Here is a 19,134-nt window from a genome sequence, read left to right as displayed (position 1 = left end):
TGATGGTTTGGGCCCTAAGCTTGTCTGTAAAGTGAGACAGCAGCTCCCCAAAGAAGGGTTTTCCATGGATGGTTACAATCAGGGGACGCTGGGGTGGAAGAGCCCCACAGTTAATGATATCCCAGGGTGACCTCATGCGTATCTACGAGGTCCCTAAAACTCAATCATGGATATATTAATGGGGTCTTGCAGGGCCTGGGGTCATGGACGAGACTATTAACCAGCAGAGGAGACGGTGCTCCGGGCTGTTCAGCAGCGAGGAAGTGGGTGGGTTTCAGCTGAGTCATGAAAAGCCCAAGGGCCTGAGGATCGTCTCGCGTGAAGGGAAGCGTGGGAGAATCGAAAGTAGCTCTCTGGAACCCAGCGTCGGATGGTTCCTAAGTTGGAAATTATGGTCCCCCATTCTGGAATTTTCAGATGTCCAAAAAATCCCTCTCCTGGAGTTCCCGTCGTGGCCCAGTGGTTAACGAATCCGACTAGGAACCATGAGGTTGCGTGTTCGATCCCTGCCCTTGGTCAGTGGGTTAAAGATCCGGGGTTGCCATGAGCTGTGATGTAGGTCGCAGACGAGGCTCGGACGTCCTACGTCGCTGTGGCTGTGGCATAGGCCAGCGTTTACAGCTCTGATTCGACCCCTAGCCTGGGCACCTCCATATGCCACAGGAGCGGCCCAAGAAATGGCAAAAAAACAAAACAAAACCCCCAAAACCCTCTCCTGATGCCCTTTAGCACAGACACCATAGACACTTTTCAAGTGATTCAGTTGATGCCCAAACAGGACGCCTGGGTGTTTCAAATGTGAAACTGAGGCACAGATGATGTGTTTCAGGACTTACCAAGTTGGTGGGGAGGGTGGCACCAGAACCTGTGCAAATGGGGGGCTCATTGTATGATCTCTTTGGGGCCATGTCCTCATGTCACAGGCGTGGGTGTTTTCAGAATAACCTTCAGGGGCTTTCAAAACGAAAACTTGCCGTTTTCTCACTCGGCAGCCACCCCCCCACCCCCACCCCGCCCCGTCTTCTCCAAATCCGTCTCTGTCCCCGCCTTTACTTCTTGCTCTGCTGCATCTCGGGGTCTCACTCTCTCTCTGTCCGTCTCTCTTGCACCATCTTCCTCCCCCTTCCTTTCCCTCCCCCGCCCAGATCTCCTTTTCCGGCCCCTTTCCTCTGTCTCTGGGTTTTTCAGCCTCTTCTCTGTCTCATTCTGACTTGAATATGTATATACACTCACTCCTTATTTTAAAATAGGAATGTACTTTAAAATACGTTTGGAATGGCCACAGAGCTTTAAAAAAATGCAGATGCTCAGATTCCAACCGAGACCTACTGACACTGTACTTCTCTCTCTTTTTTTTTTTTTTTTTTTTTTTTTTTTCCTGCTTTTTAGGCTATACCCTAAAAAAGGCATACGGAGGTTCCCAGGCTAGGGGTCGAATCAGAGCGACAGCTGCTAGCCTACACCACAGCCACAGCAATGCATGATCCAAGCTCGGGATCCACAGCTCTCGGCAACACCGAATCCTTCACCCACTGAGCGAGGCCAAGGATCGAACCTGCGTCCTCATGGATGCTAGTTGGATTCATTTCTGCTGCTCCATGATGGGACCTCCTAGTTAACTGTCATAAGAACATTATATCCTTTTAGGGTAAAAAATAAGTATGATTTAAATGATAAACAAGGCAGACTAGCAGAGTTCAAGTGTTTCTGTATAGCTGCATCTGCATAAGTGTTTGGTAACCAAATTCATGACATTAAACAAAATCTTCAGGAATCATATTTATTCCACTTAGGTCATGGATCTTCAAAGAGTCCTAGTTTAGAATTCTTCCAATAGGATGAGCACAAATTGAAAGCATAATGACAGTTTTGCAGCTCTTCAAGATAACTATGGGAAGGTATCTTTTTTTTTTTTTTTTTTTGGTGTCCATGGCCTGCAGAAGTTCCCAGGTCAGGGATCAAACCCAAGCCTCAGCTGCAGCTAGAGCCACAGTAGTGACAATACTAAATCCTTAACCCACTGAGCCACCAGGGAACTCCCTGACCTATTTTTTTCCCCTAGATATCATAAAGAATATGAAGAGCCTAAGAAAAAGGAGAACGTGGCAGAGGAAAATCAGATACCCTACTACATTTCACTCTCACCAGTCAAACCTCAGAACCCCAGACTTTACACAATTATTTTGAGAAAAACATTCCTCCCAGTCTATAGAGGCTAAAAATTTAAATAATTTTTAAAAAATTATTGCTATACATGGCCAATACATTTTTATTTTATTTTATTTTATTTGTCTTTTTAGAGCCGCACCCATGGCATACGGAGGTTCCCAGGCTAGGGGTCGAATCAGAGCTGTAGCTGCCAGCCTACACCACAGCCACAGCCACAGCCACGCCAGATCTGAGCCACATCTGCGACCTACACCGCAGCTCACGGCAATGCTGGATCCTTAACCCACTGAGGGAGGCCAGGGATCGAACCTGCAACCTCATGGTTCCTAGTCAGATTCGTTAACCATTGAGCCATGACAGGAACTCCCATGTTTTACTGGTTGAAGATATTTGAGATTTGCTCAAGCAGATCCTAGACACAATTTAGAAAATATGTGACTCAAAACGTTTCCCTGAATTAAATTCTGCTGTTCCTTAGGTTTCTTGTGGCGCAGTTGCAGCTGCTGGTCTACACCACAGCTCATGGCAATGCCAGATCCTTAACCCACTGATCGAGGCCAGGGATCAAACCCCCATCTTCATGGATACTAGTTGGGCTCATTACCACCAAGCCACTACGGGAACTCCTTATTTAATTATCCTGCTCTAGCCCTGTCAAAATTATCAATTATAACAGCAAAAAGATAGTGAGCTGAAGACCAACTATTATGTTGTAGAATAAATTCTAGAACTGCCTTATCATAGGTTGCTGGAAAATGTTCAAACAGGATGGGAGAGCAGCTATTCCTGTTACCTAGCCCAAGTTAGTACTGCTGACAGGCCAATAAATCGAGAGACGAGTTTTGGGGACAAGGATTAGCAACTTTATTTGGAAAGCCCAGAGCCTAAGAAGATGGTGAGCTACTGTCCCAGAGAAAACCGTCTTTTTCTCCCGAGTCAGCATTCAGGCTTCTTTTATACTAAAGACGGAGGAGGCATGGGTGGTTGTTGCACATTTCTTGGTATCAGAATCCTGTGTTCTTGGAGTTCCATGGTGGTGCCGCAGGTTAAGGATCTGGTGTTGTCACTGCTGTGGCAGGGGTTCGATCCCTAGCCCAGGAACTCCCACAAGCCCTGGACATAGCCAAAAAACCAAAACCAACCAAACAAAAAAAACCCTTTGTTCTTGCTGCTGTCAGCAGAGGTCAGGTCACCATGTTCCTGTGACCCTCCAACAAGACAAATGTTAATCTCTGTTTTGCAACTTTTTATCTCCATATGAATGGAAGAGTGCTACACCCTCCAAGGTCAGAGCCTTGAGCATGGGCTCTCCTGTATATTTCAGGCTATAGGCAACATTCTTAACTTGTAAGGAAAGCAATAGAATACAAAAGCTCAAGTAAAAGAAGCAAATCCAGCCTGGAGTCCCATTGGTTCTTCCCTCTGACCTTCTATGTGCAAAGGCTGCTTCAACAGCAAAGATGCTGAATTCAGCATCTCCTGGCTCAGTGGATCAGGAAGGAAAGGACTTCCTTCAGCTGTTGATCTCTGACAGAGAGTGGTTTGTGCACAGAAAATGTGAGGAAGCAGTGGACTCTGTGCTCTCGGAATGGAGGTGTTTCTTACTGGAATCTTGCTGTAAGTGCCTGGGGAGAAGTTGAAGTGGCTCCATTGAAATGAACGCTGAGATGCTGATAAGAATTCTCAAATGCCAATTGCGTCCTTTTCTTGGTACCTCTGGAGATCTAAGATTTAGGGACAAACTTTCCTGCAATTATAGGAAGCACGAAAAATTGTTTGAAATAAGTGAAGGCAGCAACTCTTTCCCGTTCCACCAGAGGGAGGCTAGCTTTTTAAAATTCTTTTTTTTTTTAATGTCTTTTTAGGGCCACACCTGCAGCATATGGAAGTTCCCAGGCTAGGCGTGTAATCGGAGCTGTTGCTGCCAGCCTACACCACAGCCACAGCAATGCCAGATCCGAGCCATGTCTGTGGATCTACACCACAGCTCACGGCAACGCCGGATCCTTAACCCACCGACCAAGGCCAGGGATCCAACCTGCAACCTCATGGTTCCTAGTCGGATTTGGTTCTGCTGCGCCATGACGGGAACTCCAAAATTCTTGAGTAGGCTTTTAAGTCATTTAAAAAAACTATTGTGGAGTTCCAGTCGTGGCGCAGCAGGAATGAATCCGACTGGGAACCATGAGGTTTCGGGTTCGATCTCTGGCCTTGCTCAGTGGGTTGGGGATCCTGCGTTGCCGTGAGCTGTGGTGTTAGTCGAATACATGGCTCGGATCTGGCATTGCTGTGGCTGTGGTGTAGGCCGGCAGCAACAGCTCCGATTAGACCCCTAGCCTGGGAACCTCCATGTGCTATGGGTGCAGCCCTAAATAGGACAAAAGACAGAAGACAAAAAAAAGAATCTATCGTGCAAGAGCAGCAAATTCTATGCAGTTGAGAGGTCAGGGAGGGGGCTATTTTCCCCTCTATTCCTCTCGAATTTGGGGGCTAGACTAATAATAACATTGACAGAAGACAGATTAACAGGCGAAAGAAAAAAAAGATTTTAATTGGTGTGCATGGAGCTCTCATAGAAACGGGACCTAAGAAGTGGCCAAAGCAGGAGTTCCCATCATGGTTCAGTGGAAACAAATCCGACTAGGAACCATGAGGATGCAGGTTCCATCCCTGGCGCTCGCTCAGTGGGTCAAGGATCCAGAGTTGCTGTGACTGTTGGTGTAGGCTGGCAGCTGTAGCTCCGAATCGACCCCTAGCCTGGGAACTTCCATATGCTGCAGGTGCCAAAAAAAAAAAAAGTGACTACAGTAGGGTGTATTTCAGAACTCACGATTAATCTGACTTGTCAGATTTGTGAAATCTAAAGCCACCACAAATGGTGCTTACTCCCGGGACGGCACAGCCACCGGCAGCTCATTTGGTAAATCGCCAAGGGCCACCAGGAACAGCAGCCCACACTGAAGGTGCCCAGAGCTTTTACAGAGATGCTTGAATCGGCAAAGCAACCCTGCTTCCCCAGGCAGCCTCCCTGGCACCCTCCAGGGGGTTCTTCAGCCCTGGCTTTCAAACGCAGATAAGCTTCGAGACTTGGACGACTCTCCGACTGCTGGAATCTCTGACAACTGGAAATTCCTCCTGATGGCCCCTCCAATCCTTGTCTTATTGATGCCAGGTAATTAGGGATTTCTCTTTGTGTCTGTCTTCCTGCGCAAGGGAGGTTGTCTAGCTTTGGGGCGGGGGGCGGGGTGGGGGATGAAGGAAGAGGAGGAGGAGGGGGAGGGACAAAGGGAGATGAGAAAGGGAAGGGGGGGCTTTAGACGTAGGACAGAGAAGGGAGAAGGAGGAGACTTCTGGCAAATGGAAAAACAAGAGGAGGCGGGGAGTTCCCATTGTGGCTCAGTAGTAATGAACCTGACTATATCCCTGAGGACGAGGGTTCCATCCCTGGCCTCGCTCAGTGGGTTAGGGATCTGGTGTTGCTGTGAGCTGGGGTGTAGGTCGAAGATGCTGGCTCTGTAGCTCTGATTCGACCCCTAGCCTGGGAACTTCCATATGCCTCGGGTGCGGCCCTAAAAAGACAAAAAAAAAAAAAAAAGGAGAGAGGAGGAGGAAGAGGAGGAACGAGGGGTGGGGGGCAGGGAGGGGACAGTGGTTGTAGCTATAAAATCCTGAGCATGAGCGGGTGCACCAGCGGTCCCTGGAGGAAGGAGTATGGCGCTGCCTGTGCAGCTTCTGTTGGTTTGGCTCTGCCGGCTCCTCTCTGTGCCTGGTCTCCAACTGGGAGGTGAGGAGCTAGGGGACAGTGTCTGGGATGGGACATTGAAGAGCACCTCCTGCCACATGTGATCAAATCAGAGATGCCATGGAGGGCAAGGGCTGTCCTTATCCCGGGTACCCGCAGAAAGAAAAAGATGCTCTTTGGTATTTCCACTGAATAGACACGATCCACTGAGTGATTCTAAAAAATAAAAATAAAAAGATTTGACAAATAAAAATACAAGGACAGAGAAGTAAGTTAGAAAAGTTTATGGGCGTTTCCGTGGTGGCCCCGTGGGTTAAGGATCTGGCATTGCTGCAGCTGTGATGCAGGTCGGGGCTGTGGCTGGGATTCAGTCCCCGGCCCGGGAACTTCCATATGCCACAGATGTGGCCATAAAAAAAAAATTCTATCCTGTTGCTTCATTACCACACATCCTCTTTCACTCTGATGTATTTTAAATGCCTTGTGGGGAGGTTTGGAAAATGGAATTTGTTGCAAGCGTACTTTATTCTTTTACCAAAATCATGTGGCCTCCAACGATGATCAAGCAATAATCGCAGAAAGGATTTCATGGTGGGAGCATTTTTTCACTTTATTTATTTTATTTTATTGGAGGATAGTTGACTTAGAATGTGGTATTAGTTTCAGGTGTACAGCAGAGTGAATCAGTTATAAACATACCCATTCTTTTTTCCCATGTAGGTTATTACAAACCATTGAGTAGGCTTTCCTGTGCTACACAGTAGGTTCTTGTTGATCATTTATTTTATACATAGTGCGTATGTGTTAATCCTATCCTCCCACTTTCTCTCCCCTCTCTCCACCCAGTGTCACCTATGGTGACCACAAGATTGGTTTTGAAATCTTAGTAGCTGCTGGGTGTCCTCGGGGCTCACATGGCAGTGGCGCCCCCTGCAGGAAGGACTGTGCCGGCAGGCAGTAAATTTGTTTCTGCTTTATAAATATGGTCTTCTTATCATTTTTATTAGATTCCACATATAAGTGATATATCATCTGAGGTTTCTCTTTCTGTGTCTGATGAGGATTACACATAGTTGTGAAAACATTTTTTTTTAATAAGATGGCAAGAAACAGTGACCTTGCATGAACTATTTTCAGGTATTTTTCAGGTCATGTTTACATTGAAAGGTATACATAATACTGATCATTTTTTTTTTAAAGGGAAAGATGTTCTCAGTGTAGCTATGACAACCACTTTCTAGCCAATTAGAATTGTTTGCACTTATTGAAAAATGACACTTTGACTTGTACCTAGGTGTTTTATGAGATGTCAACTCCTGTACATCCACGACAAAGAAAATATAGGCATTCCCCCTGTGGTGCAGTGAGTTCAAGGATCCGGGGATGGCACAGCTGCAATGTAGGTTGAAGCTGCAGCTGGGATTCGATCCCTGGCCTGGGAAATTTCCGTAGGCTGAAAGGACGGCCAAATTACATATATATATCTATTTAAGGAGTGGTTAAGGTGGCGCTAGAATTTCTCCGCTTCTGGTGTCTGGTCTCCTGCTCGTCCACATCGTATTTTTTTCCAATAACTTTATCTTGGTGTCATGCAGAACCTTCGTGATTGAAGCATTTCTCAAAAATGCCCGAAAGAATGAAAACTCACTGATCCTGGGCGTATGAGTTGATCTTTACGATTCAGGAGGGAATGGTCTACTTCTGAGTCTTTAGAAGCGATGGGGTGGTAGGTTTCAGACCCTTTCAGGTGCCCAAGAGATTAAGTGCCGCGAGTGTCTCCACTGAGTTCACAGGCGAGAGGAACGACACGGAGCTAAGTCCTAAAAGCCTATATGCCTGCCCCCAGCTCGGAGATGGGGTGGACCTGGCAGAGCTTCACAGAGGACTCGGCTGAGCGATCTTGTTCCAGGACTGGATATTCGCCATGCACAAGATGTAATCTCTCCACTCTTGCCAGCTGCTGGGCGTCCTCGGGGATCACATGGCAGTGGCGCCCCCTGCAGGAAGGACTGTGCAGGCGGACAGATCCTGCCGCGCAGCTGTGAGCAAAAGTTCTGGGCTTGTCATCCCTTGCCTGTTACCATTTCAGGCTCCTAGAGGACTGGAAGAATTGTCCTGGCTAATAGTTAAACCTAAGTAGAAGTTTGTGCTAAAATGTGAATCTTTTTTTTTTTTTTTTTTTTTTTGGCTGCACCTGCAGCATGTGGAAGTTCCCCGGCCAGGGATGTACCCCGAGCCACGGGTTGCCACCTGCGCCGCAGCTGCTGCAATGCCAGATCCTTAACCTGCTGCTCCACGGAACTGAAATGTGAGGCTTGAATTGCAAGAGCTTTATCAGTTTATGGGGGGCAAGGGCGGATGCCAGCCTGGAGCTCCCCAGCATCCCTCCTCTACTTACCAAATCTGTCCCATTCCGCTCCAAGCAGGGGCCTCTCCTGATCCCATCTGTGACCTCCCGCGAGCCTCCGAGCCTCAGAGGCTCTAAGTTCCCACGTGGGAAACAGGAGGAGAATGATTTTTGCGGCCCCCACGCCCCCTACCCCCAGGGCTGCTGGGAGGTTTCTGTGGGTCAGCACGTGTGATGTTGCCAACCGGGCTGCCATCATGACGTCATTACTCTTACTAGCACTGTTTTGCATTTACAGCTACAGATGCTATTACAGTTATTAGAGAGACGCGATACAGGTTTAGAGTTAGTAGTTAATATTCACAGAATGAATTTGATTGTTTTAGATCCTTCTTACAAAGTAGAACCCTGGGAGTTCCCGCCGTGGCTCAGTGGTAAGGAACCCAGCTAGTATCCTTGAGGATGTGGGTCCCATCCCTGGCCTCGATCAAAGGGTTAAGGATCTGGCATTGCTGTGAACTGCAGTGTTGGTGGAAGATGCAGCTTGGATCCTGCATTGCTGTGGCTGTGGTGTAGGCTGTAGGCTGGCAGCTACAGCTCTGATTTTAGCCCGAGCCTGGGAACTTCCATGTGCCACAGGTGTGGCCCTACAAAGGACAAAAAATTTTTTTAATTAAAAAAAAATAAAGTAGAACCTGCAGTGTATTTTATTCTTATGTCTGATTCCTTTCACTTAGCATATTGTCCTCCGGGTTCGTCCATGTGGTTGCCTGTGGCTGGATTTCCTCTGCTTTTAAGCAGAATAACGTTCCTTTGTATGCGTATACCACATCTCCATCGAGTCATCCATCCATGGACACTCGGGATGTTTCCGTGTCTTGGCTGTTAGGATTAATGCTTCAGTGAACCCTGAAGTCTAAATATCTCTTCAAGACCCTGGTTTCAATTCTTTCAGATAAATCCCCAGAAGTGGGGTTGCTGGAGCATAGGGTAGTTCTTTTTTTATTATTATTATAGTTGATTTCTAATGTTGTGTCAATTTCTGCTGTGCAGCATAGTGACCCAGTCATACACATAAATATACATTATTTTTCTCATACTCTCTTCCATCATGTTCCATCCCAAGAAATTGGGTATATTTCCCTGTGCTGTACAGCAGGATCGTATTGCTTCTGCATTCTAAATGTGATTGTTTGCATCTCCCAACCTCAAACTCCCTTTCCATCCCGCCGCCTCCCCCCTTCTCCTTGGCAACCACAAGCCTGTTCTCTATGTCTGTGTGTCTTTCTGTTTCGTAGATAGGTTCATTGGTGCCCTATTTTAGATTCCACATATCCAGACAAAACTATAATTCAAAAAGATACAGGCATCCCTTTGTTTATTGCAGCACTAGTCACAGTAGCCAAGACAGAGAAACAACCTAAATGTCCATCAACAGATGAATGGATTAAGAAGATGGGGGACATATACACAATGGAATACTATTCAGCCATAAAAAATGAAAGAATGGCATTTGCAGCAACATGGATGTAGCTAGAGATTCCCATACTGAGGGACGTGAAGGGAAAGACAAACAGCATATGATAGTTCTATTTTTAATGCTTTAAGCACCTTCCATACCATTCTCCACAGAGGCTGCCCCAGCGTTCCTACTAGGAGCGCTTCATAATTCTTAGGTTTTCTTTTAAAAATATTTAAAAGCTTCGTGTTATGGAAACGTCCCCACACACACCAAAGAATTGTCTCATGCCCTCCCCTCTGTGAACAGCAGAAAAATGTCTAGCATTAAGCAGAGAGGGATGTCTGAATGAGGCTCACATTATAGTTTTATAGCACAGGTGAGACTGTGATACAGGTGTCTTCTCTACTGGCCTGGATCTTACTATAGACAGACAATAGTGATAAAATGATGGTGATATTTCATAGTTATCATGTCGTTGGTAACTTATAGCAGCTATAAGCTATTAAGTGCTTTCATTGTTTTGGGCACTAGTCTAAGTACGCTATATGCCCCATACATCTGTTCTTTGTAACAGTCTGTTGGGGCCGGTAAAATTATTGCCCTCATTTTATAGAAGAGAATCTGAGGCACAGAGAGGCTGGGTCACATACCCAAAGTCACACAGCTAGCCAGTGACAACTGAGATTTGAGCTAAAGATTTTGAGAGACCATTTTTTAATTTAATTTAATTTTATTTTATGTTTTATTTTTTTTTTGTCTTTTTGCTATTTCTTGGGCCGCTCCCGCGGCATATGGAGTTTCCCAGGCTAGGGGTCTAATCGGAGCTGTAGCTGCCAGCCTATGCCAGAGCCACAGCAACGCAGGATCCGAGCCGCGTCTGCAACCTACACTAGACCATTTTTTTAAAGCCACATCTTTACACTGTCAATTTGTATTTATTTATAAATATATATTTATATTTATTCCTATTGGAATCCTTCAGACTTGTAAATGGCCCATTTTGTTGTGTTTCCTGCTCCCAGACAAAAAACAGTTGTTTTTCACAAGTCATCTGTTCAGACAAAGACACACCCATGAAGATCCCACCTGTGTTTTCTTCTTCTTTTTTTTTGGTCACATCCACAGCATGTAGACGTTCCCAGGCCAGGGATCAAACCCATGCCACAGCAGTAGCAACACCAGGTCCTTAACACATTGAGCCACCAGGGAACTCCTTGCCTGTTCTCACCTTAGAGAAGAACAGTTGAAGCTCTGTAAACAATAGACAATCCATTTAGCATGAAATGTCTTAGCACTTTCTTTGAAATTTCTTGTAACTTCAATAGATGCTGGACACCCGAATCTCCTAAACTTGAATTCTGGACCCGTTTTTAATGGGTCTAACTTGTCTATGGTTTGTGAAAATTTATTGCAGACTTGAATAAGTCTTCCATCAGATGGGGGAAAAATAGTCATGATTATTTTAGGAAGAGGAATTCTTATCATTGCAATAAAATTGTCCCCATGCTCAAAGTGCTTGCTACTAGGCAGAGCCCTGGCTAATGTTTTCATTTACTTTTCACAGCAACCATATGAAGCTGATGAAAAATCGCCTATGTAACAGATTCTAAAAGCAGTTTGATCTCTGCTAAGCCAACGTTTGCTTCAAATTGTGCTTGCCAAATGGTACTAAAAAGAAATAGAATAAAATGAAACAGAATAGGATGGGGAAATGATAAAATACGTTTTTCCTACTATTATGTGATTTATTTTGTAGCAGGGTGTGGAAAAAGTAAATCACTTACTTTTGCCTGCTGCATTTTTTTTCATTTTAAAAAATCACTTTAATTATTTCTTGTTCATTAACAGGAGTTGGAAAATTACAGTTAAAGCAAAAGGAAAAATTAGAAATCACCCACAATCACAATACTGAAAATAAGCACTGAAATTTTGATGCAGCACCTTCAAAATATTATTATTCTTATTAGAATTTGGTAAAAATATGTTATTTTTATTTTAAAAGCTAAATCTAGTGAAATGAATACTTGTTTAAAATTTTGTCTTTCAGATGAATATCCACCAACTATGGGTGAGTTGATCAAAACTTTTAAATTATGTAATAAAATGTGAAGCCATTGAATACTATACTTCTTTTTCCTGGTAAGAAATCATATTTTTTAAGAAATTACTATTTTGTGTCCTTATATATAAGATAAAATATGTTCCATATTAAAAAACTAGGGGAGTTCCCTTCGTGGCTCAGCAGTTAATGATCCTGACTAGGAACCATGAGGTTGCGGGTTCGATTCCTGGCCTTGCTCAGTGGGTTAAGGATCTGGTGTTGCCGTGGGCTGTGGTGTAGGTTGCAGATGCGGCTCGGATCCCCTGTTGCTGTGGCTCTGGCGTAGGCCAGTGGCTACAGCTCCTATTAGACCCCTAGCCTGGGAACCTCCATATGCCGCAGGTGTGGCCCTAAAAAGCAATATATAATTTCCTTTATATATGTATAAAGGAAAAAGAAGAGGAGGGAAATCATAATTTTACTGTCAGCTTTACTGTTAATATTGTCAGCTGTCTCATTGCATGCAACTTCATAGTGTGATTTTATTTTTGCACCGAGACTTATAGAACATAATGAACTAGAAAATTCCTTTTGTGTCCTAAAAATGAAATACAAATCTTTCCAGATTTATTTATGTGCTCATTCATACTTAATGTATCTGATATTATAAATCTATACTTAATTTATTGATTTAGTTTACTTTTATGACCCCACCCACGGCATATGGAAGTTTCTGAACCAGTGCTTGAATCCAAGCCCCAGCCGTGAGCTATGCCACAGCTGCCGCAATGCCAGATCCTTAACCCACTGCACTGGGTGGGGGATTGAACCTGCACCTCTGCAGCAACCCAAACCATGGCAGTTGGATTCTTAACCCACTGTGTCACAGTGGGAACTCCTGTATTTTATTTTAAAATTCCACTAGTGACGGATGTCTTTGGATTGTGTTCTAATTTTTTTTTTTTTTTGGCTTTTTAGGGCCACACCCATGGTATAGGGAAGTTCCGAGGCTAGGGGTCGAATTGGAGCTACAGCTGCCGGCCTGTGCCACAGTCACAGCAATGCAAGATCCAAGCCACGTCTGTGACCTACACTGAAGCTCAAGGCAACACCGGATCCTTAACCCACTGAGCGAGGCCAGGGATCAAACCTGCATCCTCATGGATCCTAGTCAGGTTTGTTACCACCAAGCCATCACGGGAACTCCTTTCTTCTAATTTTTTGACTGTTATTAACCACGCTGAAATGAATATCCTTAACCTAATGCCATGCCAACTAAAACCCAGAGAGAGCCCAGAGGTGTCTCTTTTGTAACCACTACTAATGACCATTATTTTGGGAGGGGGTGGTTCTAACATATGTGATATTTCCAGAAGGAAATAACCTGTAAGCCTACAAAATACAACAAGCAAAATTATTTTATGACTGTATACTTAAAGTCTCTAGGAAAACTAGTAAAGACCTCTAGTTTTAGACAGAGAGTCAGGCTATCTGGCTGGATTTAAGATTGACACACAGGAGTTCCCACTGTGGCTCAGGGGGTTAAGGACCCAATGTTGTCTCTTTGAGGATGTGGTTCGATCCCTGGCCTCGCTCAGTGGGTTAAGGATCTGCCGTTGCTGTGAGCTGTAGTGTAGGTCACAGAATTGGCTTGGATCCTGTGTTGCTGTGGCTGGTGTAGGCCAACAGCTGCAGTTCCAATTCAGGCCCTAGACTGGGAACTTCCATATGCTGTGGGTGTGGTCTTAAAATAAAAAAAAAAAAAAGAGATAGACATACAACAGACAATAGGTTTTCCCTATACTGGTAAGAACCAACTAGATATTGATAGGCATTGATTTCTGTCATTCTATTTTACATTGCACGTTCCTAGAAAAATAGATCATGCAATGTGCTTGGTGGGAGACATGAGTATAGTGAAATGAGTGTCAGCTTCAAATTTTATTTTTCAGAAAGTGTAACTCACCTTCCAGAAGTCAAAGGTAAGCTGATCAGAAAACATGCACTGTTAAAGCACACTTTCTTTTAATCGTGTAAAAACGGAGATCAGTGGGGTGTCTCTGGTGAAAAAAAAATCTTCTTTCTTTTTTCGTCTTTTGTCTTTTTAGGGCTGCGCCTGTGGCATATGGAGATTCCCAGGCTAGGGGTCTAATTGGAGCTGCAGCTGCCAACCTACACCACAGCCATAGCAACGCGGGATCTGAGCCACATCTGCGACCTACACCACAGCTCACCACAACACCAGATCCTTAACCCATTGAGCGAGGCCAGGGATCGAACCCACAACCTCATGGGTCCTAGTCAGATTCGTTTCTGCTACACCATGACGGGAACTCCTTTTTTCTTTTTTTCTTTTTTTTTTAAATGTATTATAAGTAGCTTGTAAACATATAAAGAAAAATGAGAAAGATAAAACTATCTGACATTTCACCGGCACTGCATGTTTCTACTCTCTCAATGTCTGCTCATCTAATATGGAATATCTGATTTTGAAATGCATAGAGAATGGAGTTCCCTGGTGGCTCAGTGGGTTAAGGATCCAGCAGTGTTACTGCTGTGGCTCCAGTCGCTATGGTGCAAGTTCCGTCTCTGGTTCAGGAACTTCTGCTTGCTGTGAGCATGGCCAAATAAAAAAAAAAATTGTATAGAAAAATGTCCAGTAGTAACTAGGAACATTATAAGCAAAAATAGTGCTGGGGTGGAGAAAAAAACCTTGTATTATCAGATATTTAAATAAACCACAAATATAGTAATATAAATAGCCAAGTGTCAGCCTAGAAAGAATCAAAAAAGAGGAAGAAGAAGAAGAGGGAGACGGAGACAGAGGGAGAGGGGAGAAGAGTTAGAAATATTTTCTGTTGCTTGCTGGCTCCAGACCTGGTTCATTTTACCCCTATTTCCCTCCCCAATAATTTCTTTTTCTTTTCTTTCTTTCTTTTCTTTTCTTTTTTCTTTTTTTCCTTTTTAGGGCTGCACCTGTGGCATGTGGAAGTTCCCAGGCTAGGGGTCTCATCGGAGCTGTAGCCGCCAGCCTACACCACAGCCACAGCAACACGGGGATCGGAGCTGCCTCTGGGACCTACACCACAGCTCACGACCACGTCAGGTCCTTAAACCTACTGAGCGAGGCTAGGGATCGAACCTGCCTCCTCACGTGTACTAGTCAGGTTCACTACCGCTGAGCCACAACGGGAACTCCCCCTCTCCAATAACTTCAAGACCTTGAGAGAATACAGAATGGATCCCAGGATATGTTAGAATCTAATATATGGTATCCGATGCATGGATGTTTAACTACAGGTGGTTTATTTTACCATCAATATGCTGTATTAAATATCTACTTGGAAGAAAATTCAGGTGTACCCCTGTCTTGTATCACATACAAAAATAAATGCCTGTTTAATCAAATTTTAAATGTAAAAGAAACAAACATCATTTCATGTCAGGAGAAAATGGAGGAGAATAGTTTTAGACAGAGAGTCAGGCTATCTGGCTGGATATCAGATATCAGGCTATCTTGGACCCCTAACACGTCCGCATGTTATGGGCGTGGCCAACCCCCCCCCCAAATTTAGCAGGAGAGGCCCCTTAGCTCTGCTATCGCGGGACTCAGTGAGTTCTGGCTCTGATTTCCAAGGGCACCCCCTCCAGGCAGGAACGTAGCTTTGTGCCCTTTCCTCTCGGACCCCTAGAACGGGGTGAAGAATTTTTTTCTTTCCTCTAGATGGCAAGTGCGTCTTTCCATTCTACTACAGAGATGGACTCTTCCATGACTGCGTCAAGTTCAAGGCAAAACACAAGTGGTGCTCTTTGAATGGAACGTATCGAGGATATTGGAAGTACTGTTCTGAAGAAGGTGAGCATCTGGCCTCTGAACACACATTGGTCGTTTTAGTCTCGGGGGGGCTGCGGAGGGTCAGTGGGGTCACAAGAGGGCTCTGAAAAGGGAATCCACAGGCAATGAAATTGTGAAAAGAAGGTATGCGGAGGCCTCCGACAGTAGGAAACTCACATTGCACCAAACATCTGAGTGCTTCAACCCTGCTGCCTTGAAAAGAAACCTTTCAGCAGAACCTCGGGTCCTCGCGAATAGTGTTCCCAGGCACTCTTGGTGCAGCAGGGCAGAGCAGAGGATGCTGAGTGGGAAGGGGGTGTGTGTGTGTGTGCATGTGTGTGTGGTGTGTGTGTGTGTGAGGGTGAAGAGAATCTATAAGATAGAGTTTTTTTAACTGAATGCATTTTCTTACATTTATAGTTACACAACCATCAGCACAACCCAAATTTATAGCATTTCCATCCCAAACCCCCAGCCTATTCCGGCCCCCAACCCAGCCTGTCTCCTTTGGAAACCATAAGTTTTTCAAAGGCTGTGAGTCCATATCTGTTGTGCTAAGAAGTTCGTCGTATCCTTTTTTTATTTTTTAATTTTTAAATTTTTTTATTTTTTTGCTTTTTGGGGCCTCACCTGTGGCATATGGAAGTTCCCACAGGCTAGGGGTTGAGTCAGAACTACAGCTGCCAGCCTACACCACAGCCACAGCAACTCAGGATCCAAGCCGCATCTTCGACCTACACCACAGCTCACGGTAACGTCAGATCCTTAACCCACTGAGCGAGGCCAGGGATCGAACCCGAATCCTCATGGTTACTAGTTGGATTCATTTCCACTGAGCCACAACCGGAATTCCCACTGTATCCTTTTTTTAGATTCCACATATAAGTGATTGCCTATGATGCTGATGTCTCACTGTCTGCTTAACTTCTCTTAGCATGATAATTTCTAGATCCATCCGTGTTGCTACTGATGCCATTATTTCATTCCTTTTTATGGCTGAGTCATATTCCATTGTGTATCTGTACCCCATCTTCTTGATCCACTCCTCTGTCGATGGGCATTTAGGTTGCTTCCGTGTCTTGGCTGTTATGTATAATGCTGCAATGAACAGTATCTCTTTGAGTCATGGGTACGAGTATCTCTTTGCGTCATGGTTTTCTCTGGATAGATGCCCAGGAGTGGCCAAAACAGAGGGCTTATTTTGATTGCTTCTCCTTTCTCTGTAGACTTCGCCAGATGTGTGTTTCCCTTCTGGTACAGACACCTGATATACTGGGAATGTACCAGCGACGGAGATGCATTTGGGAAAATGTGGTGTTCGCTGACCCAGAATTATAACAAGGACAAGGTTTGGAAATACTGTGATTAAGGGTGAGATCTGGCGGTGGGACGACGAAGAGGTTGACGCGTTCTCTCGGCAAAGGAGCTACCGTTTTGGTTGCCAGAAGAGGAGGTGAGACCCTCATGAAAAAGATTTTTCCTGAGATGCGAGTGGAAGGTGATCTGACTGTAAATCAGTTGGGGGTTGGATAAGGGACTAGGACAGTTCGCTATGGAAACCTGTATTTTAGCCTCGGCCCTTTTACTTGCTAACTGTGTCCCATTAGGTCCCTAAAGAAATGTATGGATTCTGGTGACAAAGATGTGTCAACGCAGGTTCAGCGAGCGTAATGAACTTTGGTCACGGGGGAGGCTGTGCGTGTGTTGGGGCACAGGCGGCCTGGGAAATCTCTGTATCTTCTGCTCGATGTTGCTGTGAAACGCCAACTGCTCTGGAAAATAAAGGCCATTAAAATGCATTCCCTGCATGAATGATGTTTTGAACAGAAAAGTGCGAAAACGCAGCTCCGCTATGAACCCTGTGACGCAGGGGGTGAGGCTGGACGGGCTGCGTCCATGGCACAAGACATGGCTGTTTACCCCACGGTGGCATCATCATTTTCTGGATCCATTCAGGAAAGAAGCAAGTTTTTTTGTTTGGGAGTCACGCCCCAGACACAGGGAAGTTCCTGGGCCAGAGATCGAACCCACGCTGCATCAGTAACCAGAGCCACGGCTGTGAAAACTCCAGATCCTTAACCGGCTGAGCCACCAGGGAACTCCAGGAGACAAGCACGTTGTGTGCATCCAGTTATAATTGAACACCTGTTCACTGAACACCTGTGACAGACACCATGCTATGAGCTTCACACATCACTGTTACCTTTCCAACAACCCCCGAAGGGAAATGTTGGTGTCACCATTTTCAGAAACTGTGGATCAAGTGAATTAACTAATTTGCAAAGAGTTACGTGGCTATAAGACTTTTATGATATAAAAAGGGAGTAAGATCAAACAGCTAAACTGAGGATGACCTCATGACCCAGAAGTTCCACTCCTGGACATAGACCCAAACAAATTGAAAGCAGGGACTTGAACAAACAATTTGATGCCTTTGATCTTTTCAGCATTACTCAAGTTGCCAGAAGAGGGAAACAGTGCAAGTGCCAGCAACAGACGAGTGGGTAAACAAAACTGTGGTGTACTCCAAGTCCGTGATTTTCTTTGCTGTGCAAAGGTTCCTTTGTGCCATATATTAGATTCCGGTTATAAGTGATATCATATGGTTTTTGTCTTTCTTTTTCTGACTGACTTCACTCAGTATGAGAGTCTCTAGTTCCATCCATGTTGCTGCGAATGGCATTGTGTTGTTCTTTTTTACAGCTGAGTAGTATTCCATTGCGTATATATACCACATCTTCCTAATCCAATCATCTATCAGCGGACATTTGGGTTGATTCCATGTCTTGGCTGTTGTGAAGAGTGCTGCAATGAACACGCAGGTGCATGTGTCTTTTTAAAGGAGAGTTTTGTCCGGCTGTATGCCCAAGAGTGGGACTGCTGGGTCATATGGTAGTTCTATGATATATGGTAGTTCTATGTATAGTTTTCGAAGATACCTCCATACTGTTCTCCATAGTGGCCATACCAGCTTACATTCTGGGAACTCTGTCTAGTCATTTATGATAGAACCTGTAATGTGAGAAAAAAGAATGTATACATATAAAAAAAAACTGGTATAGTGACACAGTGGAATATTATTTTGCCATAAAAGGCAGCAAAGTTGATGCCTGCAACAACATGGATGAACCTTGAAAGGATCATACTGGGGTTACCAGGGGCTGAGGGGGTGAGGGAAATATGTAATGCTGGCTGAAGCGTACCCATGTTTGGTTCTACACTAAAGAGCTTCTGGGAATCTGATATACAGCACGGCAACCCTGTACTGTGTACTTGAAAGTTGATGAGAAAGTAGGTCTTGGAATTTCCCATGGTGGCTTAGTGGTAACGAGCCCGATGCGTACCCATGAGGATGCAGGTTTGAGCCCTGGCCTCGCTCAGTGGGTGAAGGATCTGGTGTTGCCGTGAGCTGTGGTGTAGGTCGCAGATGCAGCTCGGATCCTGCGTGGCTGTGGCTGTGTTGTAGGCTGGCAGCTATTACTCCGAGTCGACCTTGACCCCTACCCTGGGAACGTCCATGGGCTGCAGATATGGCCCT

At 45.0% G+C, this 19,134-nt stretch overlaps 1 protein-coding gene across 1 annotated transcript; it reads left to right on the top strand.

Annotated features, from left to right (window-relative positions):
• Nucleotides 13,683-17,631, top strand: BSPH1 (binder of sperm protein homolog 1). Its single transcript, XM_021097555.1, has 3 exons — nt 13,683-13,743; nt 15,486-15,617; nt 16,823-17,631. Exons 1-3 carry the CDS (start codon nt 13,683-13,685, stop codon nt 16,963-16,965), a joined length of 336 nt encoding a protein of 111 aa, XP_020953214.1. The 3' UTR covers nt 16,966-17,631.

The sequence above is a fragment of the Sus scrofa genome, chromosome 6 (assembly GCF_000003025.6).
Source record: "Sus scrofa isolate TJ Tabasco breed Duroc chromosome 6, Sscrofa11.1, whole genome shotgun sequence".
In the NCBI taxonomy this organism is placed as follows: domain Eukaryota; kingdom Metazoa; phylum Chordata; class Mammalia; order Artiodactyla; family Suidae; genus Sus; species Sus scrofa.
The sequence above is the reverse complement of the archived record's forward strand: the minus strand, read 5'-3'. Positions and strand labels throughout refer to the sequence as shown.

What these genes read in the sequence shown, in the direction of transcription:
- BSPH1 (XM_021097555.1), top strand. Translation starts at nt 13,683, where the DNA reads ATGAGTGTCAGCTTCAAATTTTATTTTTCAGAAAGTGTAACTCACCTT. An exon ending in TCACCTTCCAGAAGTCAAAG is followed by an intron (nt 13,744 to 15,485) that starts GTAAGCTGATCA and finishes TCTTTCCTCTAG; the next exon opens with ATGGCAAGTGCGTCTTTCCA. An exon ending in GAAGTACTGTTCTGAAGAAG is followed by an intron (nt 15,618 to 16,822) that starts GTGAGCATCTGG and finishes CTTTCTCTGTAG; the next exon opens with ACTTCGCCAGATGTGTGTTT.